At 40.6% G+C, this 22,005-nt stretch overlaps 1 protein-coding gene across 12 annotated transcripts in view; it reads right to left on the bottom strand.

Moving 5' to 3' along the window:
• Positions 1 to 22,005, bottom strand: part of DOCK10 (dedicator of cytokinesis 10) — a 237,318-nt gene that overhangs the window by 45,030 nt on the left and 170,283 nt on the right. For all 12 annotated transcript variants that reach the window (XM_030575220.1, XM_030575211.1, XM_030575212.1 and 9 more), the window contains 10 exons: positions 17,067 to 17,136; positions 12,969 to 13,082; positions 11,456 to 11,527; positions 11,180 to 11,326; positions 8,384 to 8,467; positions 5,140 to 5,236; positions 3,200 to 3,244; positions 2,547 to 2,722; positions 2,308 to 2,424; positions 124 to 235 (listed from right to left, as the gene is read on the bottom strand). In XM_030575220.1, coding sequence (XP_030431080.1) covers positions 124 to 235; positions 2,308 to 2,424; positions 2,547 to 2,722; positions 3,200 to 3,244; positions 5,140 to 5,236; positions 8,384 to 8,467; positions 11,180 to 11,326; positions 11,456 to 11,527; positions 12,969 to 13,082; positions 17,067 to 17,136 — 1,034 coding nt within the window. The remainder of the gene's footprint in view (positions 1 to 123; positions 236 to 2,307; positions 2,425 to 2,546; positions 2,723 to 3,199; positions 3,245 to 5,139; positions 5,237 to 8,383; positions 8,468 to 11,179; positions 11,327 to 11,455; positions 11,528 to 12,968; positions 13,083 to 17,066; positions 17,137 to 22,005) is intronic.

Here is a 22,005-nt window from a genome sequence, read left to right as displayed (position 1 = left end):
CACTTGTTTCCCTATATATCACATAAATGGGTTAATGATGATATTCGCGATGCAAGATACTTTCACAATGGGGTGAAATACACAAAAATATCTCTCTCTGTGCTATCAGCACTTCTTTAGTACCTGCTATAGAGTTCAGGACATCTTTGGAAAAAGATGTATCCACAGAGTTTGCATGTTTCATTGCAGTTTGACTCTGAAATCCTCCCGCAGTGCTCAAGTCATCTCTAGATCCCTGCATTTCAAAGTTGGCAAAAACAAGAACTCAGCTACATAATAGCATTTTTTACACACTCAAACTCAGCCTGTCATTAATTTTATAATTACAGTAAATCTGATCCGATCGCTTAGACACTGAGCTTAAAAACCTACTTTCAGCTGATTAGACAAGGCAGCCAGAATAGATCAAGGCTTACCATAATACACTGAGTAAAGATTTGCAACATGAAACCCACTCATAAGCAGAGTTGCATATGACAGATCAAGTCTGAGAATGTGTTTGCTTCTTAAACCACTTGCACAAATGTCAGAAAAAGGGGCATTTTAATACTACTAGCAATTATCAAGTGAAACAGGTTGGTTTGCTGGAAGCCGAGGAGGGCCATAGATTCTGCAGATACTTGCTCCTATTTTTGGAGACTGAATATGGTCATATAAATAAAACATCTAATCTCCTTAGGGGCAGATGCAGACCACACGTGCATTCTTCTAAACAATACTCCTACCAGGTGATTTATAGAGTAGTGCTGGGATGGATTCTGATTTGTGCTATGCAGGTGTAAATTCCAAGAAAGTAACTCCAGATTTCTACCAGAGCAACTGAGATCAGTATCTGGTCCCTTGTGATTAACCTGAGATGCTGCAACCCCATTTCTCAGCCACTGATATTTGGTCAGTGAATGCTGAATAGAGATAAACTAGGATCATAAAAAGTAGCTCTCAGACTTCTCTCTCAGTGCCTTTATATCACATTTTTAGCATGTTGCCCACAGATCAGATCTTGAACCTCTAATGGACAACCAAGGCCCTGACCCTGCTCACTTTTATGCATGTGTTTAAACTTATGCATGCACTTATGCACTACTCTAAGTGCTCCACTTAGGAAGGAACAATCAGTTTCACACATACAGAATGGGAAGAGACTGTCTAGGAAGAAATATGGCAGAAAGAGATCTAGGGGTCATAGTGGACCACAAGCTAAATATGAGTCAACAGTGTGATACTGTTGCAAAAAAAGCAAATGTGATTCTGGGATGCATTAACAGGTGTGTTGTAAACAAGACACGTGAAGTCGTTCTTCCGCTCTACTCTGCGCTGGTTAGGCCTCAACTGGAGTATTGTGTCCAGTTCTGGGCACTGCATTTCAAGAAAGATGTGGAGAAATTGGAGAGGGTCCAGAGAAGAGCAACAAGAATGATTAAAGGTCTTGAGAACATGACCTATGAAGGAAGGCTGAAAGAATTGGGTTTATTTAGTTTGGAAAAGAGAAGACTGAGAGGGGACATGATAGCAGTTTTCAGGTATCTAAAAGGGTGTCATAAGGAGGAGGGAGAAAACTTGTTCACCTCAGCCTCTAAGGACAGAGCAAGAAGCAATGGGCTTAAACTGCAGCAAGGGAGATTTAGGTTGGACATTAGGAAAAAGTAATTAAAACACTGGAATAAATTGCCTAGGGAGATTGTGGAATCTCCATCTCTGGAGATATTTAAGAGTAGGTTAGGTAAATGTCTATCAGGGATGGTCTAGACAGTATTTGGTCCTGCCATGAGGGCAGGGGACTGGACTCGATGACCTCTCGAGGTCCCTTCCAGTCCTAGTGTCTATGAGTCTATGTCAGTGTTCCCATTGGCACCAAAGGAATACTCCTGTGCATAATGTTAAGCACGTGCACACGTGTTTGTAGGGTCAGGACTCATGGCTGTACTGAAGTGGTACAGACTTCCTGCCAGGTCTTCTGCTTCTCAGGAGCCAGAGCAGCCTCACTACTAGAGCCATGCAAAACCAGCACTGCTTTTTATGAACCTGAACGTGTGGGTGTTGTATGGAAAGCTGCCACTAATGCCAACTCAATATGAACCCCCCTGCAAATCTCTATACCTTCCCCACCCTCATCTCACCCTTCATTCTCATACTTCTCATGATGTGTCCGCTCCCTTCCTGATTGCGTTTCTGGAACTCTAATCTGAAAATCTTCTGTCCCCTTTATAATTGTGGGTGGATTCTCCTTTCGTTAATGCTAGAGGAAGTAAGGGATATCAACAACTACAATGATTCATATGAAAGTTCTGAAAAATTGCATTAAGTTACCTGATTGGATGTATTTATATTGAAAGGAAAAATATCCTTCATGTAAATCCTTGGCAGATTGTCCAAAAGCATACCATAGAGAGGCATGTACAGATTTGCTATTTGTGCCTGTTTATCCTAAGAGAGAGAGAAAAATCCAAAGAAACAAATTATTGTAAACTGGGGGGTGGGGGTGAATAGTATTCAAATGTATTTCACTGCTTGAAAATATCAGTGGAAAGAATAAACAACACACTTACCTGATCTGCATATCGATCATCAAATGAATGTTTTGCCATTAGGTTTTTAAGCACAGCCAAAGCTAAGTGCCTAATATCCTGGTCCTCTTGCAGTGCATAGCCAACCTCCCGAAGCAGCAACCCAATTAAGAAATGTTTATGGCAAAATTCATTGGTCAGGGTGTATTCTGGAATATCTGGATCAGAATAGACCAGGGTCTCATTTTATTTTTAAATGAACGATGTTAACATACATTCCAGAAATAAAGTTTTTGACAAAAATTCTTCAGGCAGGCTCATGTGTGAGTTTCAGAACAAATTAACGAACTTCAATAACAAATATTTCTTAAGATCATGCAGTCTGTATAATTTATAAATGAATGATGATTTACACATATTGTTCTTGACATCTGAGGTTCTCAGAGTAATTTACAAACATTGAATAAGTCTTCAAACACCCTTTTGAGGCATAGCATCTAAGTGTTATCCCCATTTTATAGCTCAAGAAACTGAAACACAGAGATCCAAACATCAGATGATTTAAATGACTCCCCCAAGGTATCACCGCAGTTCAGTGATAGAGCTGGGAATAAAAATCAAAACTCCTCATGCCCAGTTTTATCTATTCAGTGCTAACACTCCACATGTAGCACTGTAAGACATTAAGCTCTTACCTGATGCATGATATTCCTGCGTTGATTCTGAAGGTGTCACAGAGTCTTGATTTATCATGAATAGAAAAGAAAAGAAAAGGCAGGTATCATGCATTTTTACTAAATCAAATTAATGACATTATGATGATGTGTGAAAAGTATATTTCATTTTCTTTCCCTCTTTTGATGCTTAATCCAAAACCCATCAGATTCAGCAGAAAGGTTACTATTGGCTTTAATGTGCTTTAGAGTAAGACCTTTGATAATTGTCTATTTCATTTATAATGGATGCATGATAAACATAGGGTTTTTTAAAATTCAGTTTGGCACAGTAGAATAGGTAACTATGACATACATTTCAGTTTTTTTTTTAACAGAGTACTCTCTATACAGAAGCAGAGATTTTCACACTGCACTTTTGCCAAGTCACCCCAGCCAATAGCTTTAGATAGGAAATTCTTGCAGAATGAGGTAGAAACCTGAAATCATGGTGTTTGATCCACAAGATCTACATTGGCAAAAGTGACTTTGGCTGGAGGCAATTCAACCAAATGTGAATAAAATGCCACTCTTCTCCTAGTAAAATATTAATGCAATAATAATGAATAATTAATATTTTACCCTTCTGTAAAGCCTGCTATGTTAAAGTCTCCCAACAGTTTACCAACAGAAATGCATTTAGCTTCACCACAGCTCTATGAGGGAAGTACTACATTATCCTTTTGCTGATGAGGAAACTAACATACAGAGAGGAAAATACTCTTGGAAGTACCGAGTAGCTCTGCCTTCAGTGGAAGTTACACTCATGCTCAGCACCCTGCAGGATCAAATCCTAAGAGACTTGCCCCAGGTCAGCTGGGAACAGAGCCTCAGGTGAAATCCAGGTTTAACTAAAGTCAACAGCAAAACTGCTCAATCATGTGCTTTAACCACAAAACCAAGACTACAGAATTTGTTCCAGATATAAAGGGGGGTGGGAAGAATACTCCTCTCTTACTCTGTTTTGCAGAAATGGCCAAGGAAGTGTAAAAGATGTGGAGATTAGACAGTGCATCATAAGGCCTCTTCTGCCTTAAACAGTGCTTTATTTGTGGTATAGGTGACTCACATTAGTCAGTATATATGTCTATAAGAGAGTTTGGTAAAGGTGGGGAAAGGAGTACTGGCCACAACTAAGAGGCCACATTCAGAACACCATACACACTGAGTTTAGCTTTGGAGGATAAGTACCCTCAGCCTATTGGTAGTGAAACCTACACTTCAGAACGACAGGTTGTTGGGGATTTACTTCCTAAGGTTAATCAGCTCATAGATACTAGAGACACAATGGCTTGAATGTACATTCACCAGAATGTACATTCACAGGAGCAGAAGAGCCTCCCACTTCCCCTAGTTACTGCTCATCGAACCTCACTAACCCCAGCTGAAGAGGATACAGCTTCCATCCTCCTTCACAGTTTTAAGTTCCTTCTTTTCTGCTGCATTTGCTCTCAAACCTCCTCCTAGTTTCAGATGTCTCTTCCTGCAGTTCTCATTTCTCAACCCAGTTTCAGTTTTAGTACTTCTCTCTTTGCAAGCACTCTGGGTCACTAAACCGAAATTTCCATTCATTGACCCACTTTAGAACTGGATTTGCAGGCATATTTGGGATGAACAGAAATAAAGATACACCTGGGGAAAAGCTATGTGTATCTTGAAAGCTTGTCTCTTTCACCAACAGCAGTTGGTCCAATAACAGATATCACCTCTCCCACCTGGTCTCAGAAATAAACAGACGTTTATTTCTGTTTATTTCTCTTACACTCCCTGTTAACATCACATCTCTATCATATTCTCTACTTTCATATCTAATGTCTAGATGTTATTCTTGGAGAGTTTATAGTACTACCCATACTAATTGGCCTGAAAAATATGTGACAATTAATACATTTCACAAGCCAATAGACAAGGTGAGTTATTACCTGGAATGTTTGCAGATCGTATGGGCAGGCACAAAGGAATGAAGTGTTCATGGTGACAAACTTCTTGAAGAAAGTCAAATTTGTACTGATATAAAATCTGAAACACCACAGTATTAAATAATCGGTATGGACTTTAATGACAACAGGAAACAACGTTAAAAATTACATTAATATTTCTCTCTACCCCAAAACCATTCACATCAACCACTGAAAATTAATGGTCTGTTATGTAATGCTATAGTACAGAATAAGATAAAAAACTTGGTTTCCCCTCCCCCAAATTTATATTAAAGGCATTTGTCATAACCATGCTTGCGTTTTTTTGTGGATTCCTGAAATTTAATTTCACACTGATTCTGTATGACTTTAACTAAATGACACATTTAAAGCAGCTGTCACTTTAAGATCATGCACTGGCTCCCTTAGATGGCATATGCTGTTACTTAAACTCTTAGGAAGTATGATGCATCACTTCCACTTCACATAATTCGGGACTGTAGCAATCATTTCAATAGTCTGTATCGTTCACTAACCCAGCACTATGTGCTCACTAAAAAACAATAACATTAGAATGCTTTTCTGTATTTTCTTTCCTCCTCACTCTTTTAATGAACTGAGTACCATGCTTTGGTAGTATTAGGCCTGATGTCAGTGGTAAATCTTTTCATTTATTTCATTGGGCTTTGGATCTGGCTCATGCTGCTTTTGATAATACACATCATCAACTCCAGTCATTCCTTTCAATTGGTAATGGAAGGGCTGCTCATTAAAGTGTTATTGTGTTTTAATGAGCCTTGATAGTATAACAAAGTTTATACAAAGGGAACTATATAAACTATAACAAAGAGAAAAACTAATTCCCATGTTGCTGTGTGTGTGCATGTATCAGAGCATTTTAATAAGAATGAATGCTGTGTAGCAACAACATTTTGCCTTTCTATAGCACTTTCTATCCAAAAGTTCCAAGTGCTTTGCAACCGTTAATGAATTAAGCTATGCAACTCTCATGTGAAAAATCTATTCCCATTTTATAGATGGGAAACTGTCTTGCCCGAAGACCTACGAGGAATATTTAGATTCGTTTCCTCTTCCCAGAACAATGTTCTAACTCACAAGGAACTATTTCCCAGGATGCAGTCGGACCAATTCATCAGAGCAACAATAAGCTGATACTACATCCCAGTATCTGCATATATCTGTAAAGGCCCAAATCTTGCCCCTTCTTAAAGGGTGTGAAGGATCCATGTCACAAGTGTAATCTTGTCATTTCTGCTGAGCACTAAAGCTAGGATGCCATAAGCACAGAAAAGGGTCTAGACCAAAAAGGCTGGAAAACTTTTGTGGCTTATCTGAACTTTTCAGAACCTGTCGAGTAGAGTTGGTACGGAATCTTCCATTGGAATGATCATATCTCCATGACGCACCATGGTCATGGTCAATCAGCCACAGAACTGGGCTGATAAAAGAGAATGGGGGCATGAGTCACTTGAACTAAAACTCTAGTGAGGCACCACAGCAGCTCATAAATAAACGTTAAAATGAAACATTACAATATTTCTGAATCCAAATGTTTTAATATTTTGGCTTTTAGTCCCAATTCAGGGTAAAACAAACGTCAAAATATTGAAATTTTCACTGAATCAGTTCTACCGTTGAGTTTCATCCACACCTAGAATAAATTCACTTGATGCAATGTTATGTACTGACACAACCACATATACTATTTCTTCAAATGGTAATATGTACAGTTCAACTTTCTAGAAGACTGGGATCAGAAAATTTTTTGTAAGTAAACAAGCAGTTAAAAACCAAAGTACGTAAGCCAATGAAAACTTAACCTTGCTTCAAAACTGAATGACTGGCTCTTGTTTTGCTCTCTAGTTACAAAGCAAGACAAGCCAAGACACTGAGGATATTTTGGTATTTCCTCAAAGTCATAAGAATCTTTATAACTCATTTTATGCTTTTTCATTGGCGTCAAGTCTGTTACACTGGCTCATCTGTCTTGGCTCCTCATTGACTCTACTTTCAAATGTACTCTGGCAGACTATTTGGAAAGGAAGCTATGCTGTAAATATCATACATACATTTATCTTTGAAGATGGGCTAATTTTTGCTATACAGACTGACCAATCTCCAATAATGAACTGCTCTGTTAACCATTAACTGGATGTTTTAATTAAACATCTGTTTTTGCTGCTGAACTGAACTGAAACATGTGGAAACAATTTTCAGCTTTTATGGAATTCTTTGCAGATTTATGATCTTAATGTATAACACAATAACTAAGGGCCTGATTCTGCAGCTGTTCCTCTGTTTATGTGAGAGATCTGAGTTCAGCTTGATGTAGTTAAAAAAAATTGTGAATAAATTTCACAATCAAAGGTACCAAGTTTGGTTCCTTATAATTCATAGGGTCATCTTATTTATTTAGATCACTACTGAATATTTGTGAAAAAGTTCATGAATCATTAAAATTTCACAAACTTTTGCCAGATACCAACAGCGCACTGTTTATTACTTGCTACTCTCCTGCATATCTTTCTCTGATCCAACCATGGAGCAGAAACAAAACCATCTCACTTACGCTATTAATCACACCACATAAATAGTGAAGAGTTGACCAGACCAGTTTGTGACTGAATCACCCATATTTTGAAAATTATTGGTAAGCTATTTCAGTGAGTATTTACAAATACATTAGAGAAAAATGAGCACGCAAGTTCACAAATGATTCATTAACCTAAAATAGGGCTAGTGTCCTGATCTTGGAAGGAACTACACATGGGTTGACCTGTGTGTTCAACAGATCCCCACTGAAGTTCAATTGAGTTCTGCACAGATACAGAAGTCCAGTTATAACAGGGGCTCTCAAACTGGGAGTTGGGCCCCCTCAGGGGGTCGCAAGGTTATTACATGGGGGGTTGTGAGCTGTCAACCTCCACCCCAAACATAGCTTTGCCTTCAGCATTTATAATGGTGTTAAATATATAAAAAGTGTTTTTAATTTATAAGGGGAGGTTGCACTCAGAGGCTTGCTATGTGAAAGGGGTCACTAGTAAAAAAAGGTTTGAGAGCCACTGAGCTATGTGAAGCTCCTTGCAGGATCAGGACCTAAATTTATAGTAAGTAATTTGATCAACTCTACTTTTGAGCATGGAGTAACTACAGAATGGATTGTAAATAGTTTCATCCTGAAAATACTCTGTTATCAAGTCACCTTTAAAAAAAATATAACTCATACCTTGTGGTCCCCTGAGCTGAACATGCTTACATAGTTGTTGACCATCTTAAATACAAATCCACGATCCAGAAACGTAAAACAGCGCTAAGGAAAAAAAACAGAATGTTTATAATTGTATATCTACTACCAACAGCACAGGGCCAGATTTACCAGAACAATCTGTCTGCACTGTGCCTCTCCAATGATGTGTACCATAGTGTACAAGTAATTAGGAGTGAGTTTATCTGAGGAAATAGCACTTTAAATACTGTAGCACTCAATAAAGGGAGGCAGCATATGAGGCAAGCTGGGCTAAAATATTTGCTTCAGAGCAATGATTCTTGAATTCAGCCAAACAACTCTCTGACTATGAACTAGGTTCTCTCTCTGGGAGCAAATACTCATGTCATTACTCTCCGTTATTATGAGAACAGCAGCTTGATGAGGCCAAATGGCTGGGAGAGGTAAAGTTTGTTATAGTGCTCAAGCCACAAACAGTTCCTGATATTCTTCCCCAGAGTGGGACAGTCTTGCAGGGTCAGCAAGGACTGTAATCACGGGGACCAGGTCCATCACATAGATCACAGATGCTCTTGAACTGTACAAGAATAAAAAAACCCAGAGTGTATAGTACATGGCATTCAAATCTGGCTGCTGCAAAGTCTGGTCTGGAGATGTCAAGCCAACTCTTTAGTTTACATAATTTGTTATGGCAGACCAGAAAAAAGCAAGGACCAGATGATTCTGATTGTAGCATAACATGGCTTTATCGCTTGTTCAACTATATAACATGTAAAAATAACAGGCAGAACTGCTATAGTAACACACGTGTTATTCTGACATGAAATACCGGCAAGCTATGTCACCCTCTCAGTGATGTAATGCATTGGGTAAATAAAACTCATGCCAGCTAGGATAACAGCAGATAAGGTTTCCACACAGCACCTGAAATGGAGACCATTTTGGAGGACTGCAGATCTATTATTTATTAATTAAAGTGTGCCGAGAGAGATTATATCCTCCGTATTGCTGGTTTTCTTGATAACTTCACAGGAATAATTTATTTCCTGTATATTTTTTCCAAGAGCTCTGTTTCAATCTGCCTCAGAGAGATTTACCCCTTAGTCTCAGTGTATGTTGTACGGGACACTCTATATGTCACTACAGGGATCGGCAACCTTTCAGAAGTGGTGCATCGAGTCTTCATTTATTCACTTTGATTTAAGGTTTCATGTTCCAGTAATACATTTCAATGTTTTCAGATGGTTTCTTTCTATAAGTCTATAATATATAACTAAACTATCATTGTATGTAAAGTAAATAAGGTTTTAAAAATATTTAAGAAGCTTCGTTTAAAATTAAATTAAAATGCAGAGCTCCCTGGACCGGTGGCCAGGACCCGGGCAGTGCGAGTGCCACTGAAAATCAGCTCACGTACCACCTTTGGCACACGTGTCATAGGTTGCCTACCCCTGTGTCGCTATGTCACAAGGTTTTTATTGTTCCTGTCCCCAGCTGTCCAGTTATGTAATTAGCCACACTGTGTCCTAAATGCTAATTCTTTCCCACCCCATAGCTAATCATGAGATCACTGCAGCTACTGGAGAATGTCCAAATGATTGTGGGATACAGAAAAAAAAGGAATCTTATTGCTACTCCCATCCCATAAGGGAGTTACAAGCAGAATGAATTGGTCTATCAAGCAAATGAAAGAATGCTGCAAAACCCATCCTTGGGCAATCAGAGAACAATTAGCACAGAGGCAGATAAACTATTTCAGATTGCTTTACCTATCCACTACATACATTAGAGAAGACTATGGGTAAAATTTTTAAAACTGCTTAACTGAGTTAGGCATCTAACCTCCACTAAAAGTCAATGGGAACTGGGTACCTAATTTATTTAGGGCTTGTCTACACTTACATTTTATAGCGCTCTAACTTGCTGGCTTAGGGGGGTGAAAATCACCCCCCTTAGCACAGCAAGTTTGAGCGCTTTGAAGCACTAGTGTAGACAGGCTCCGAGTACTGGAAGATGCACTCCCAGTGCTCAGAGCTAATCTCCTTGTGGAGGTGGATTACAAGGAGCACTGGGAGACCTCTCTCTCAGCACTCACGTGCGACCACACTCGCATGTCAAAGTGCTGCCGCGGGAGCATTCTAGCGGCAGCGCTTTGAAGTGTCCAGTGTAGACACACCATTAGACTCTCATGAGGAGACAGATTTTTAAAGGTATTTACGTGCCTAAAGATGCAGACAAGGGTCAAGTGGGATTTTCAAAAGCAACTAGGCACAGAACTCCCACTTAAATCCATGACTGACTTTCAATGAGACATGATCTAAATCATTTTTGAAAATGGGACATAGGCACTGCTGACAATTTTATGCTTTGCTCAGTAAGTGCTCTAGTGGGGGAAAAAATGTATGTGTTCTGGGGGTTTTTGCTTAAAGAATGACTCGGGCCTACCCTGAAGCCCACTCTGTAAATACTCTAAATAAACCCACAGTTAAGAATAAAAAAAATCCAGGGTAGGATTTATTTACTCCCTGAGGAGAAATGTGGAGGCTGACATGATGAAAGAGGAGCCTTGCCACATCTTTTATCAGGACAAATATGTACAAGTGAGGCTTTTCTAGTAGATTTCCCCAGGCCTAAGAGTATAGAAACAATCGTACTATAAATCAGTGCTGATTCTGCATCTTCAGCCATCATTCGCTTGGATAGCTCTTACTCCCTCAGACTGGAGGTTTAATCTCCTTTACTCTGCATTAACTATGACTGAAGAAATGCATGCGCAGTAATGACTGAACATCTCACCTTAAGAAATCTGGCAATGCTGTGGTTTGCATTTTTTGTTTCTTCAGGAGCATCTTTGTATTTCCAAACAACATGGTCGGACAAGTTCATTATCAGTGTGTCTAATTCAGCCTGGAATGATTCTGGAAGTCTCTGAGTTCGAGGAATCTAAGAAAAACTCAGATTATTACTTCAGAGTAAACAAAGTTAGAATACATTTACTTTACATGGTTAGATGTATTTGGGTAGAAATTAATCTTAAAATTTAGTTTATTACAGAATAATATATACTCTTACCTGTGTCCTGTTTGTATCAACCAAATGCTGTGCCACTGATTTTAAGATAATTGCAAAGAAGAACCAGGAATGCTGTAAAAATATTATGGAGAAAGTTACAAGATAATATTAGTGTTGAAAAACAGATTATTTTGTCAGACAAGATGGGTGAGGTAATAATATCTTTTATTAGACCAATAGAAGCCTGGTCTCTCTGATATCTTGGCTATGATGACAGCATAGATTATTCTGTGATATTTTTTACATCTAAGAATTCCTCTTTAGAGGAATGCTCTGGAGTTCTCAGCAGTGCATATTGATAGAATCGAAAAATTAGAAAGCTTTACATTTCACTATGACAGTATTTAAGTCACTTGAGTTGAAGCCACACAACAGCTTGCTGGATCTGGCATTTGGCAATTGTGACTGTGCCTTTAATAAGAAGTAAGGAGCGAATAAATGATCATTTCCATTCATATTTACACCTCTGTCTTAATTCATGCTTTGTTTGCAGGTAGATATGGCAGAAACACATGAAACATAATAATTATAGTAGCATAACTGAAACCCTTCTTAGAAGTCTCAGCAGACAGGTCAATGACTGAAAGGGCACAGAGAATATGTCCTAGTTGTTTGCACAGACTGGTGGGCCAGTGATGGGAAGCTTGTCCCATGATATGATGGTACTACAAATGAACAGAGGACTTCAGTCTCTAGAACTTTTTAGTAAAAATAAATTGACTTATTTAGAAGTGTAGAGTGTACCCATATAACAATAATGACTTTGACGTTATTTAACAGCTATTTAATTTCTTGCATGTAAAGTACACTATGGGTCAGACTGTCTCCCCATTCTCCAGTTCATATCCGCCAGTATGGTGGTATACAAGAGTTAGGAACTGTCTGGATCAGGACAACTGAGAATCCCCTTGGTGTGGGGAAGGCCTCAGCTGGGGAAAAGCCAGCATAGCTAGCTCTTACATGAGTTCCCTCCCAGCCTAGGTGTGGAGGATATGCCAAATGTGTGTGGCCAGAGTGCTCTCTCTCTTATTGGTTATTTAAAACAAAACATACTGGCAGCTCTTCATGCTTATCAGAACAATTATCTTTTACATTTAGCTAATTAAAAATCAATAGTAACTGCATTAAAATCCTATTATTTGAATATATATCCTATTTATAAATATGTATCTAAGTTGAGATTCCTGGCACCATTTGTGAAGTTAAAAAAAATATCATTCTTAATGATCTGACTCACCGTATTGTGTAAGAATTGTATTTCTCACAGTGGTTGAGCAATAACAGAAAGGAAATCCAGCAGGAGGAATTATACAATGTAAAATACCACATACTGTGCAATGGCTTAGGCTGAGAATTCACAAAATTACAGCAAGAAAGCCTGATAAAGCTGTTGGATTATTATGGGCTTTGAGATGTGCAAAGCGCATAGGGGAAAGCGAAAGAGAGAAGGAAGCTGAAGCAGAAATTGTACTAATATTGAAAACATACTAATTTTTAAAACTGTATTATTCACCTTTAAAACGTGTTTCACTGTTGCTTGATCATTTGATTTCAAAAGACCAGTCATGTTCTTAGCGAGCTCCTCATGGACAGTCCTTTCTTCGAATGACTTGGTCTTGAACACATACTGAAGAGAGATCAATAACAGTACTGTAAAAACTGCTAGAAATCCCAGAAACAGATAGTGGTGCATAAGGAATGCATCTTCTAAGAACAGCTCTGGTGCTGATCTTTGCCTGCCAAAATATCATGACTGAAAAAAAATTAATTGACATAAAGCTGAACAGCAATGGTACAAAAATTCCTCCAACTGAATCTGACTTTTAAGTAGTACTCCCCATAACTTTCAACTTGATTTGAATTAAAGGGAATTTCTGCTTAAAAATCACTAGCATGATATAGATTATTTTTTTCATTAGGGCGTCAGGCATCAGAATCTGCTATTTTGAATTCCTTTCCAAGCCATCTCACCAGAAAAGGAAGAACAATAAACCTGCAGGGGAAGAAAGGAGGGTTTTCAACCCACCTAATCAGGATCACATTTCCTTTGTTCCTATCTTCCAATTGCAACAGCTTACTTGGTAGCAATTCTTCATCGTGAAGGGGGCAGAGCACCCTCTAGAATGGAAAGAAGGGGAATAGCATCCCCTTCCAGATTGTAGCCCAAGGAACAGATTTCCTCTGCCACTAGATAGCTCATGGACATAAGTCAGATATTTGCTACTAATTTGTTTCCCTCACCTATTGTTTTAACTAATACTTTATAGTGAAAGAATCCATTGGCGTCTCAGAAATAATAGCAGCTTAATTTAGTTTATTATTACAAAACATCTTTTTCGGCAACACTAAGTACAAACAGCTAAAACAAATGATACTTTAAAGTTGCATTCCTATTAAATATTAAGTCTTCTTGCTGCAATGGACAGCTCAACACCTAATTATAGAGTTGAGTGGGGAGTGGTTTTCCTATCCTGCAAAATTTTTGAGATTTCAAACAAATTTCCCGTTCCCCACTGGGATAAAAACTGAGACATTTTGAACTTTTTCTACGAGAAAGAGAGTGCGTGAGCACACTCTGCCCTAAAACAGCCAATAGCTTGTTGGTTAAGGCACTTATCTAGCATGTGTGAGGCCTTGTCTACACTGCCACTTTACAACGCTGCAACTTTCTTGCTCAGGGGTATGAAAAAACACTCTCCTGAGTGCTGCAAGTTTCAGCACCATAAAGTGCCAGTGTAGACAGTGCACCAGCGCTGGTAGCTACTCCCCTCGGGGAGCAGGGGGTAAGTGTGTGTTAACAGAGCTGGGAGAGATCTATCCCAGCGCTGGTGCCGCAACTATACAGCCACATTAAAGTGCTGCTGCGGCAGTGCTTTAACGTTGTGAGTGAAGACATGCCTATAGACTCTAATTGAAGTTCCTACATCTTCCACATCCTAGGTGAATGCCCTAACCACCAGGCTATTGGCTATTTTGACTTTCTCTGACTAGCTGAAAATTTCCTGATCTGCTCTACTTAAGTGGCATGAGTTTTCCCAGTGGGTCTTGATGCATCCTGGTTTATTTATATAACGATCAGTCTAGAAACTGGTATTTGAACACCTCAGAATCTTTAATGCATTTAACCTCACAACACCTCTGTGAAGTAGGGAAGTACTATTCCCCTCTTTTTTCTTTTTAAACAGATGAAAAGGCAAGAAAGGGCTAAGGGTCAGATTTTCAAAGATATTTAGGTGCCTAAAGTTGCATATCAGTGCCTAATGGAATTTTACATGCCTAACACCCATTGAAATAAATGATTAGGCGCTTTTGAAAATCCCACTGGGATCTGCATCTTTAGGCTCCTAAATACCTTTGAAAATCTGGCCCTATGTGACTTGCCCAGGGTCATACAGGAAGGTTGTGGCACAATAGGGACTTGAACCCTCTCCCCCAAGCACTAGGTTAGAATAATGAGGAACCACAACATGTTTATGACTCAGTCACTGAGCTGAAGCATGCAATGAAAAGCAAAGAGTTGTCATTTACATACTGCAGCTGTGTTCATGGCAGTGTGCAATACAGCAGCAGCTATTTGCATATGCACCAGCTCACAAGCTCATCTTAAGCACTGCTGAAATATAAAGTGTATGCACCCTTCTTTGGCTTTTCACTATCACATGGTCAGAACTGTGATCAATACAATATTTCAGTCCACTGCGATTTTAGACAATTCAAATGTACTAAACTGAAAGTTACATAGGACCATATTACACCACTACAAATCCAAATATTTCCATTAGACTCAGAGAAACTTTGGATTTATACCAGTGTAACTGAGATCAGAATGTGGCGTTATGGAATGTTGAAAAATATCCCTTGTAAGGACATAAAGTATATAAAGACAAAGTATGAAGGCATTTTGCATGTTGTGGAAGTTAATTCAGCAGCATTTAGCTTCACTGGACCTGAAAGAGTCTTTGGTTTCTTTCCTAGTAGAACTTGTCTCATATTTTCATTATTCTGTTCACGAAGATCTGAGAGTTTCAGTTTTTATTTTGGTTTCATTGGCCCTGAAGGGCAGTTTTTTTTGTCTTTTTTGTTGCATAAATTTCATTTGGTAGATTACAGTTATTATTAGACTTAGTGAAAGCCTCCCTTGTTTCAGGATAAATCAGAATGTCATTCACTAATTTATAAGTCTCTATGTATGTCATTCAAACTTATTTCCATAATTACTGGAAGGGTGTGCCTTTCTCTTATTTTATATCTGACATGTTCTGTATCTGTTTGACCACCACTGAACATAAGTGGACAAGAAGAAAACCTCTATGCATGGAGGAGTAGAGGCAAAGCAACAATAACTTTTATTTTTCTCTTCTGACAAGTTTTAAATACTATAGATTCTCCTTTGTTCATTCTGAGATGAATGATTAAATGAATGAATAAATTAAGTAGGTACAAAAACAATGTGTATTAAATCATTACAGAGTGATTGATATCTCTGCAGGTGATTTAACTACATTGCCAAGTTCTTGATTAATCTAAGTAATGTCTGGGTACACATTTCCCAAAATTCAAGGAAGTGCTTTTGCCTTTTCCTTGTTCCTTAGGATGGTTCCCCTATCTTTCTACTTACAACATACAGTTCTATACTAAGCTCTTCATCTTAGATTGTTACTTCTGATAAACTAGTTACTTCTTAGGTGTTTGTTGGTCTGTAGCATTATTTGTGCTAACTTAAGGGGTACTCGATGGATATTGGAAACAAAAATATCGTTTTTTAAAGACATTGGGGGTTTGACTTCTCAATGTCATCGCAAGTTCACTGAGATCAAAATATTGGGCTAATGGCCTAGACATATGCCACCTTCCCCCAAATGAGAATTAGCTGGAAAAAACTGAGCAAGCAGTGCCAAGTTACAAAAATATTCAAGGAACCACGCCAGAAAGTAAAATATTTCACATCCCAGAACCAGGTACAAATATACAGTTACTTGGAGGAACAAAAGATATCCTGAGAAAACAACAGAAGGCTAAGAATATATAACAGAAGAAACATACAGCAATCTGCAAGCACAAAGAAAAGGAACACCTCTTTAATAAAAATTATCATTAAGCTTCACTTGTCCATTTGTAATTTGTTAAATGCTATTGGAGAAACACCTTGTATTCATACAGTACACATGGTAGATCAATATGAAGCAAAAAACCACTTAAAGTGAATGCTGCAAAATACCTCCTTGAACTATACATAAATCTATCAAACTTACGTACTTATATAGCCCCCTACCATAGTATCTGAGCACCTCACAGTCTCTAGTGTATCCATCCTCCAAATACCACTGTGAGGAAGGGCAGTGCTATTATCCCCATTTTTACAGATGGGGAAAACTAAGGCTCAGAGAAGCTAAGTGACTTGCCCAAGGTTAAATACGCAGTCTGTGGCAGAGCAGGGAATGAAATGTGGTTCTCCCAAGGCCTAGGCTAGTGCCCTATCACTGCACCATCTAAAGGGTCAAAAGGCAACGAACCAAATGCTGGAAAAACTACAAGAAAATATCACAAAGAGAAAATGGAAATAATGTGCAACACACAGGAGATGGTCAAAGGTCAATTGGATATTTCATACCTTTACATAAGAACGGACACAGTATTCTAATTGCTCTTCATGGCACTTGGCAACAATGTCAGTAAGAACCCTGGAAAAGAAAGATATTGAGCTATCTTGCAGCATAAGGCAGAAAAATATCCTTACATGCTTTACCTTATATCACTCTCATTATACATCAGATTTAAAATTACCCATTATGTGTCTGATCCATGCAAAATACATGTGGACAATCTTCAAGGGCACTACATGTGGGCACAGGAGTGGGTCACAATGGTGGATCAGAGCCTTACTCTAAAAAGTTACTGTTATTCTAACAAAACACACCCAGTTACAATAATTTTAATAGTTGTGATGTTGATGTTATTATGTTATTGAGAGATGAAACTACATGTTACCGGAAAACATTTCAACACTTATATGGATCTGGGAATATTATGAAGAAGTTACAATGAAGACAATTAGAGAGCGTGTTAATGAAGTTGAGAATCAAAGTCTATTTAAGGCTGTTGTGTCAGAATTTCTATTCTAACCTTTAGAATTCCGGCAAAGGGACTATTAGAAAGGAAGGGTTCAGGGGTGGGTTGTACAAACCTCACCCCAGGCAAGAAGGGGTTAAAGAGCAGCTTTGGTTCAGGAATCCCAGCCCCATGCCAAATTTGGAGGAGGAGCCTTAAAAACTGAGAGCTCAGTGCAGATGGGCCCAGCCTGGGGCGGTGGACAGACCTCACCCTCAGCTCCCAGAAAGGAGAAAGCAGAGAGCCAAGCTACCTTTAGTTGCTTGCAAGCACAGAGCCGTAGGATAGGTAGGGCAGAGAAGATGCTACTGTTAAATTAGTTTCCTTTCCTTTGTTGCCTTGAGAACTAGGACTAGCTCCCTTGACCCTGGGAAAGAGGCCCCTCTCCACCCCTCCCAACAATATGAGCCTCCTGAAGAGAAGGGGGAATAATGTACAGAGTAGTCTCTGGAAGAAGCAAGAGGTCTGCCCAGACAGACCTTAATCACTTGCTAAAAGGGTCCCTGGGCCAGAACCCAGCATAGACGGAGGGACCAGATTCCTCTACAGTAGGGGTTCTCAAACTTCATTGGATCATGACCCCCATCTGATAAATTTACTACAAGTATCAGGCGGTAGCCGTGTTAGCCTGTATCCACAAAAACAACAAGGAGTCTGGTGGCACCTTATCATAGAATACCAGGGTTGGAAGGGACCTCAGGACGTCATCTAGTCCAACCCCCTGCTCAAAGCAGGACCAATCCCCAGACAGATTTTTGCCCCAGCTCCCTAAATGGCCTCCTCAAGGACTGAACTCACAACCCTGGGTTTAGGAGGCCAATACTCAAAACCACTGAGCTATCCCTTCCCCAACTGTTGCAGCTGAAGAAGTGAGGCTTTTTATCCACAAAAACTTATGTCCAAATAAATCTGCTAGTCTTTAAGGTGCCACCGTACTCTTTTTTTTTTTTTTTGTTTTTTGTTTTTTAAAAGTTACTGCATGATCCCATGGGGAGGACTGGAGCCTGAGCCCCGCTGACCTGGCTGTGGGGAGAGGAGGTGGGGTTGCCAACTGTTTAATCACACAAACCCAAATACCCTTGCCCCCGGCCCTGCCCCTTCCCTGAGGTCCCACCCCTGCCCTGCCTCTTCTCCAAGGCCTCACCCCACTCACTCCATTCTCCCTCCCTCCATCGCTCACTCTTCCCCACCCTCACTCACTTTCACCAGGCTGGGGGGCTCTGCGCTGGGGGGTTCAGAGTGTGGGAAGGGGCTCCTAGATGAAGCTGGGGCAGGAGGTTGGGTGGCATGGAGGGGTGCACGGTGCAATGTCTTGGAGGGAGTATGGGTGCTGAAGGGGGCTCAGGGCTGGGGGAGGACTTTGGGGTGCAGGAGCAGGTGTGGGCTCTGGGAGGGAATTGGGTGCAGAATGGGGCTCACAGCTGGGGCAGGAGGTTGGGGTGCAGGAGGGGATGAGAGATGCGGGCTCCAGCTGCATAGCACTTACTTTGGGTTGTCCCGGTCAATGGTGAGGCGAGGCTAAGGCAGGCTCCCTGTCTGCCCTGGCTCTATGTAGCTCCCAGAAGTGGTCGACATGTCCTTGCAGTGTGCAGAGAGAGGGATCTCTGCACACTGCCTGTGCCCTGAGCGCTGACTCCGCAGCTCCTATTGGCTGGGAACTGTGGCCAATGGGAGCTGCAGCGATGGAGCCTGCCTCAGCCCCATTCTGCTGCCAACTGGGAGCCACCTGAGCTGAGCGGGGCCAAGGGGCTCCATGCACTTCTCCCTCCACGTGCCGTTCCTGGAAGTGGCTGGCACATGTCTGCAGCCCCTGGGGGGCAGGGAGAGCAGGGGGCTCCACACACTGCCCATGCCTGCAAGCAATGCCTCTCAGCCCCCATTAGCCACATTTTCCAGACAGTGGGAGCTGCGGAATCAGCGGTGCAGGCAGCGCATGGAAACCCCTGGCTCCACTCCAGAGGCTGCAGGGATGTGCTGGCCACTTCCAGGAACAGCACGGGGCCAGGGCAGGCAGGGAGCCTGTCTTAGCTCTGCTGTGCCGCTGGACATTTAACGGCCTAAAATCTCCCGATTTGGCTTCAGCAGCCTCTGGGAGATAGAGCCCAATTCCGGGAGACTCCCAGCAAAACCGGGAGGCTTGGCAACCCTAAGAGGCGGTCAAAACACGAGCCCTGCCACCCGGGTTGTGGGAAAGGAGGCCGCAGCCCAAGCTCTGCTGTCCTGGGTGGGGGTGGAGCTCGGGCTTCAGCTTCAGCCCTGAGTTCCAGCAAGTCTAATGCTGGCTCTGTCGACCTCATTTTTGCGATCCACTTTGAGGTCCCGACCCACAGTTTGAGAACTGCTGCTCTACAGCCTCACTGAAGATTAGCCGGAAGGCCCCAAACACAAGAGGCCAGAAGGACTACGGGGCCTGGACCAGGCCCAGTGTGAGGCCCTGGGACTAATGGGTGAAAATCCTGTTTTATCGCAAAAAGAGTCAGACCAAAGGTGACCAGGGACCTGGTTGGCAGGACTACAGTGCAAAAATCCTGCAAAGGCAGGTGAGTCATTTTGCCAGAGGTTCCAACAAGGTACCTTCTCTGTACGCAATTAAACTTGCACCAGAAACCATATTTTTTGAGAGTTCCCTGTTTTTAAGACATCACCCCACAGAATTCACAAAGGTACTGAACATAATTCTGCTCCATCTTTATTAGAAGACAATCCCTGTTAGCTACCCTGTTTCTTTGAGTTAGCAGTTAAGGCAGGATTCGCTTTATTTATTCAGTAAAATGTAAAAATAAATGGCCCGTTTTCATGTGGCAAGAATGAAAAAAAAAATCCGTTAGTGCAGCAGTTCTCGAATGTGAAGACCTAGTGGACCATACTCCAAACTCAAAAGTACTTGGTATATATGTTAATCAGTATCACGACAATGGATTCTTATTCTGATAAACCAACCCATGTATCAGTATAATAATTGCTGAGTTCATTTTTTTAGATGCTTTCTGTGCTCTCCTGCAATATAAGCCACAAAAGCTTCTATTTTATTAAATTTTGTTTTGCAAACTATTTCTCATTTCTTATTATTGTGATTAGGGCCTTTTGAAAAATAAATAAATGACCACATAATTCACCAAGGTTCCAGTCATTCAGTCCTTACTCCTCTACTATTCAGATATCAATGGAAATTTTGGCAGAGTAAAGACGGAGTAATGACTGCATGACTGGGGACCAAGGCAAGTCAGTAACCAAGACAAAATATAAGGAAAGTATTTTTTCACAATCATGAACAATTTTGACTTCTTGTTCTGCTTTTCAAGCTTTTAATTTGTTCAACGCAAGCTACTTCAAGCTATTCAAAACAAAATACAATGTGCACACATGTCCAGTGGCAAAACAATGAAAAAGCAGCAAAGAATCCTGTGGCACCTTATAGACTAACAGATGTTTTGGAGCATGAGCTTTCGTGGGTGAATACCCATTTCATCAGATGCATGTAGTGGAAATTTCCAGGGGCACGTATATATATGCAGGCAAGCAAGAGATAATGAGGTAGTTCAATCAGGGAGGATGAGGCCTTGTTCTAGCAGTTGAGGTGTGAAAACCAAGGAAGGAGAAACTGGTTTTGTAATCGGCAAGCCATTCACAGTCTTTGTTTAATCCTGAGCTGATGGTGTCAAATTTGCAGATGAACTGAAGCTCAGCAGTTTCTCTTTGAAGTCTGGTCCTGAAGTTTTTTTTGCTGCAGGATGGCCACCTTAAGGTCTGCTATAGTGTGGCCAGGGAGGTTGAAGTGTTCTCCTACAGGTTTGTATATTGCCATTCCTAATATCTGATTTGTGTCCGTTTATCCTTAATTTGCTGCTTTTACAGATCCAGACTAACACGGCTTCCCCTCTGATACTTGACACCATGCAAAACAATGAAAGGCACGTCCAGCGTTTTGGCAGTGCACAGCTGTGCATGTTGCTGTTGACATCAGCAATGTTGTTACAAAGTCTGTACACAGACAAGGAGGTAAACATTGAGAAGCCATATTCTACCAGGTGGGTGGATAGCCAAGTATTGGAGCATAAAAAAAGGCTGCCCATCCAGTTTCTAACCCCACTGTTTCACTATTGTGTTTTCCAGCCACACCAACTAACACTAACTGTGGCTTGGGACAAAGCCAATTGGCATTAGTGTTAATTAATTGGGCAGCTAGGGGTCATAGGAAAAGGTCTGACATCCTTCTCTTGGAGACTAGGATGAGCTCAGTCTCTGCCAGCCAGGGGAATGACACTGCTAAATTCATTCCAGACATACTTTTCTATTCATGGAAGTACTCAGCCTGAAAACCTTTGAAGTGTTGAGCCCCCTAAGTTGCCATTAAAGTCAACTTGAGGAATCACGCATCAGGAGTCTGAAGTCTTACAATGAATCACCGTTCAACAGTTAAACACAGCAAACCAGCTTCAGTA

The sequence above is a fragment of the Gopherus evgoodei genome, chromosome 9 (assembly GCF_007399415.2).
Source record: "Gopherus evgoodei ecotype Sinaloan lineage chromosome 9, rGopEvg1_v1.p, whole genome shotgun sequence".
NCBI classification, from domain to species: domain Eukaryota; kingdom Metazoa; phylum Chordata; order Testudines; family Testudinidae; genus Gopherus; species Gopherus evgoodei.
Note: the sequence above shows the minus strand (reverse complement) of the source record. Positions and strands in the feature narration are given on the sequence as shown.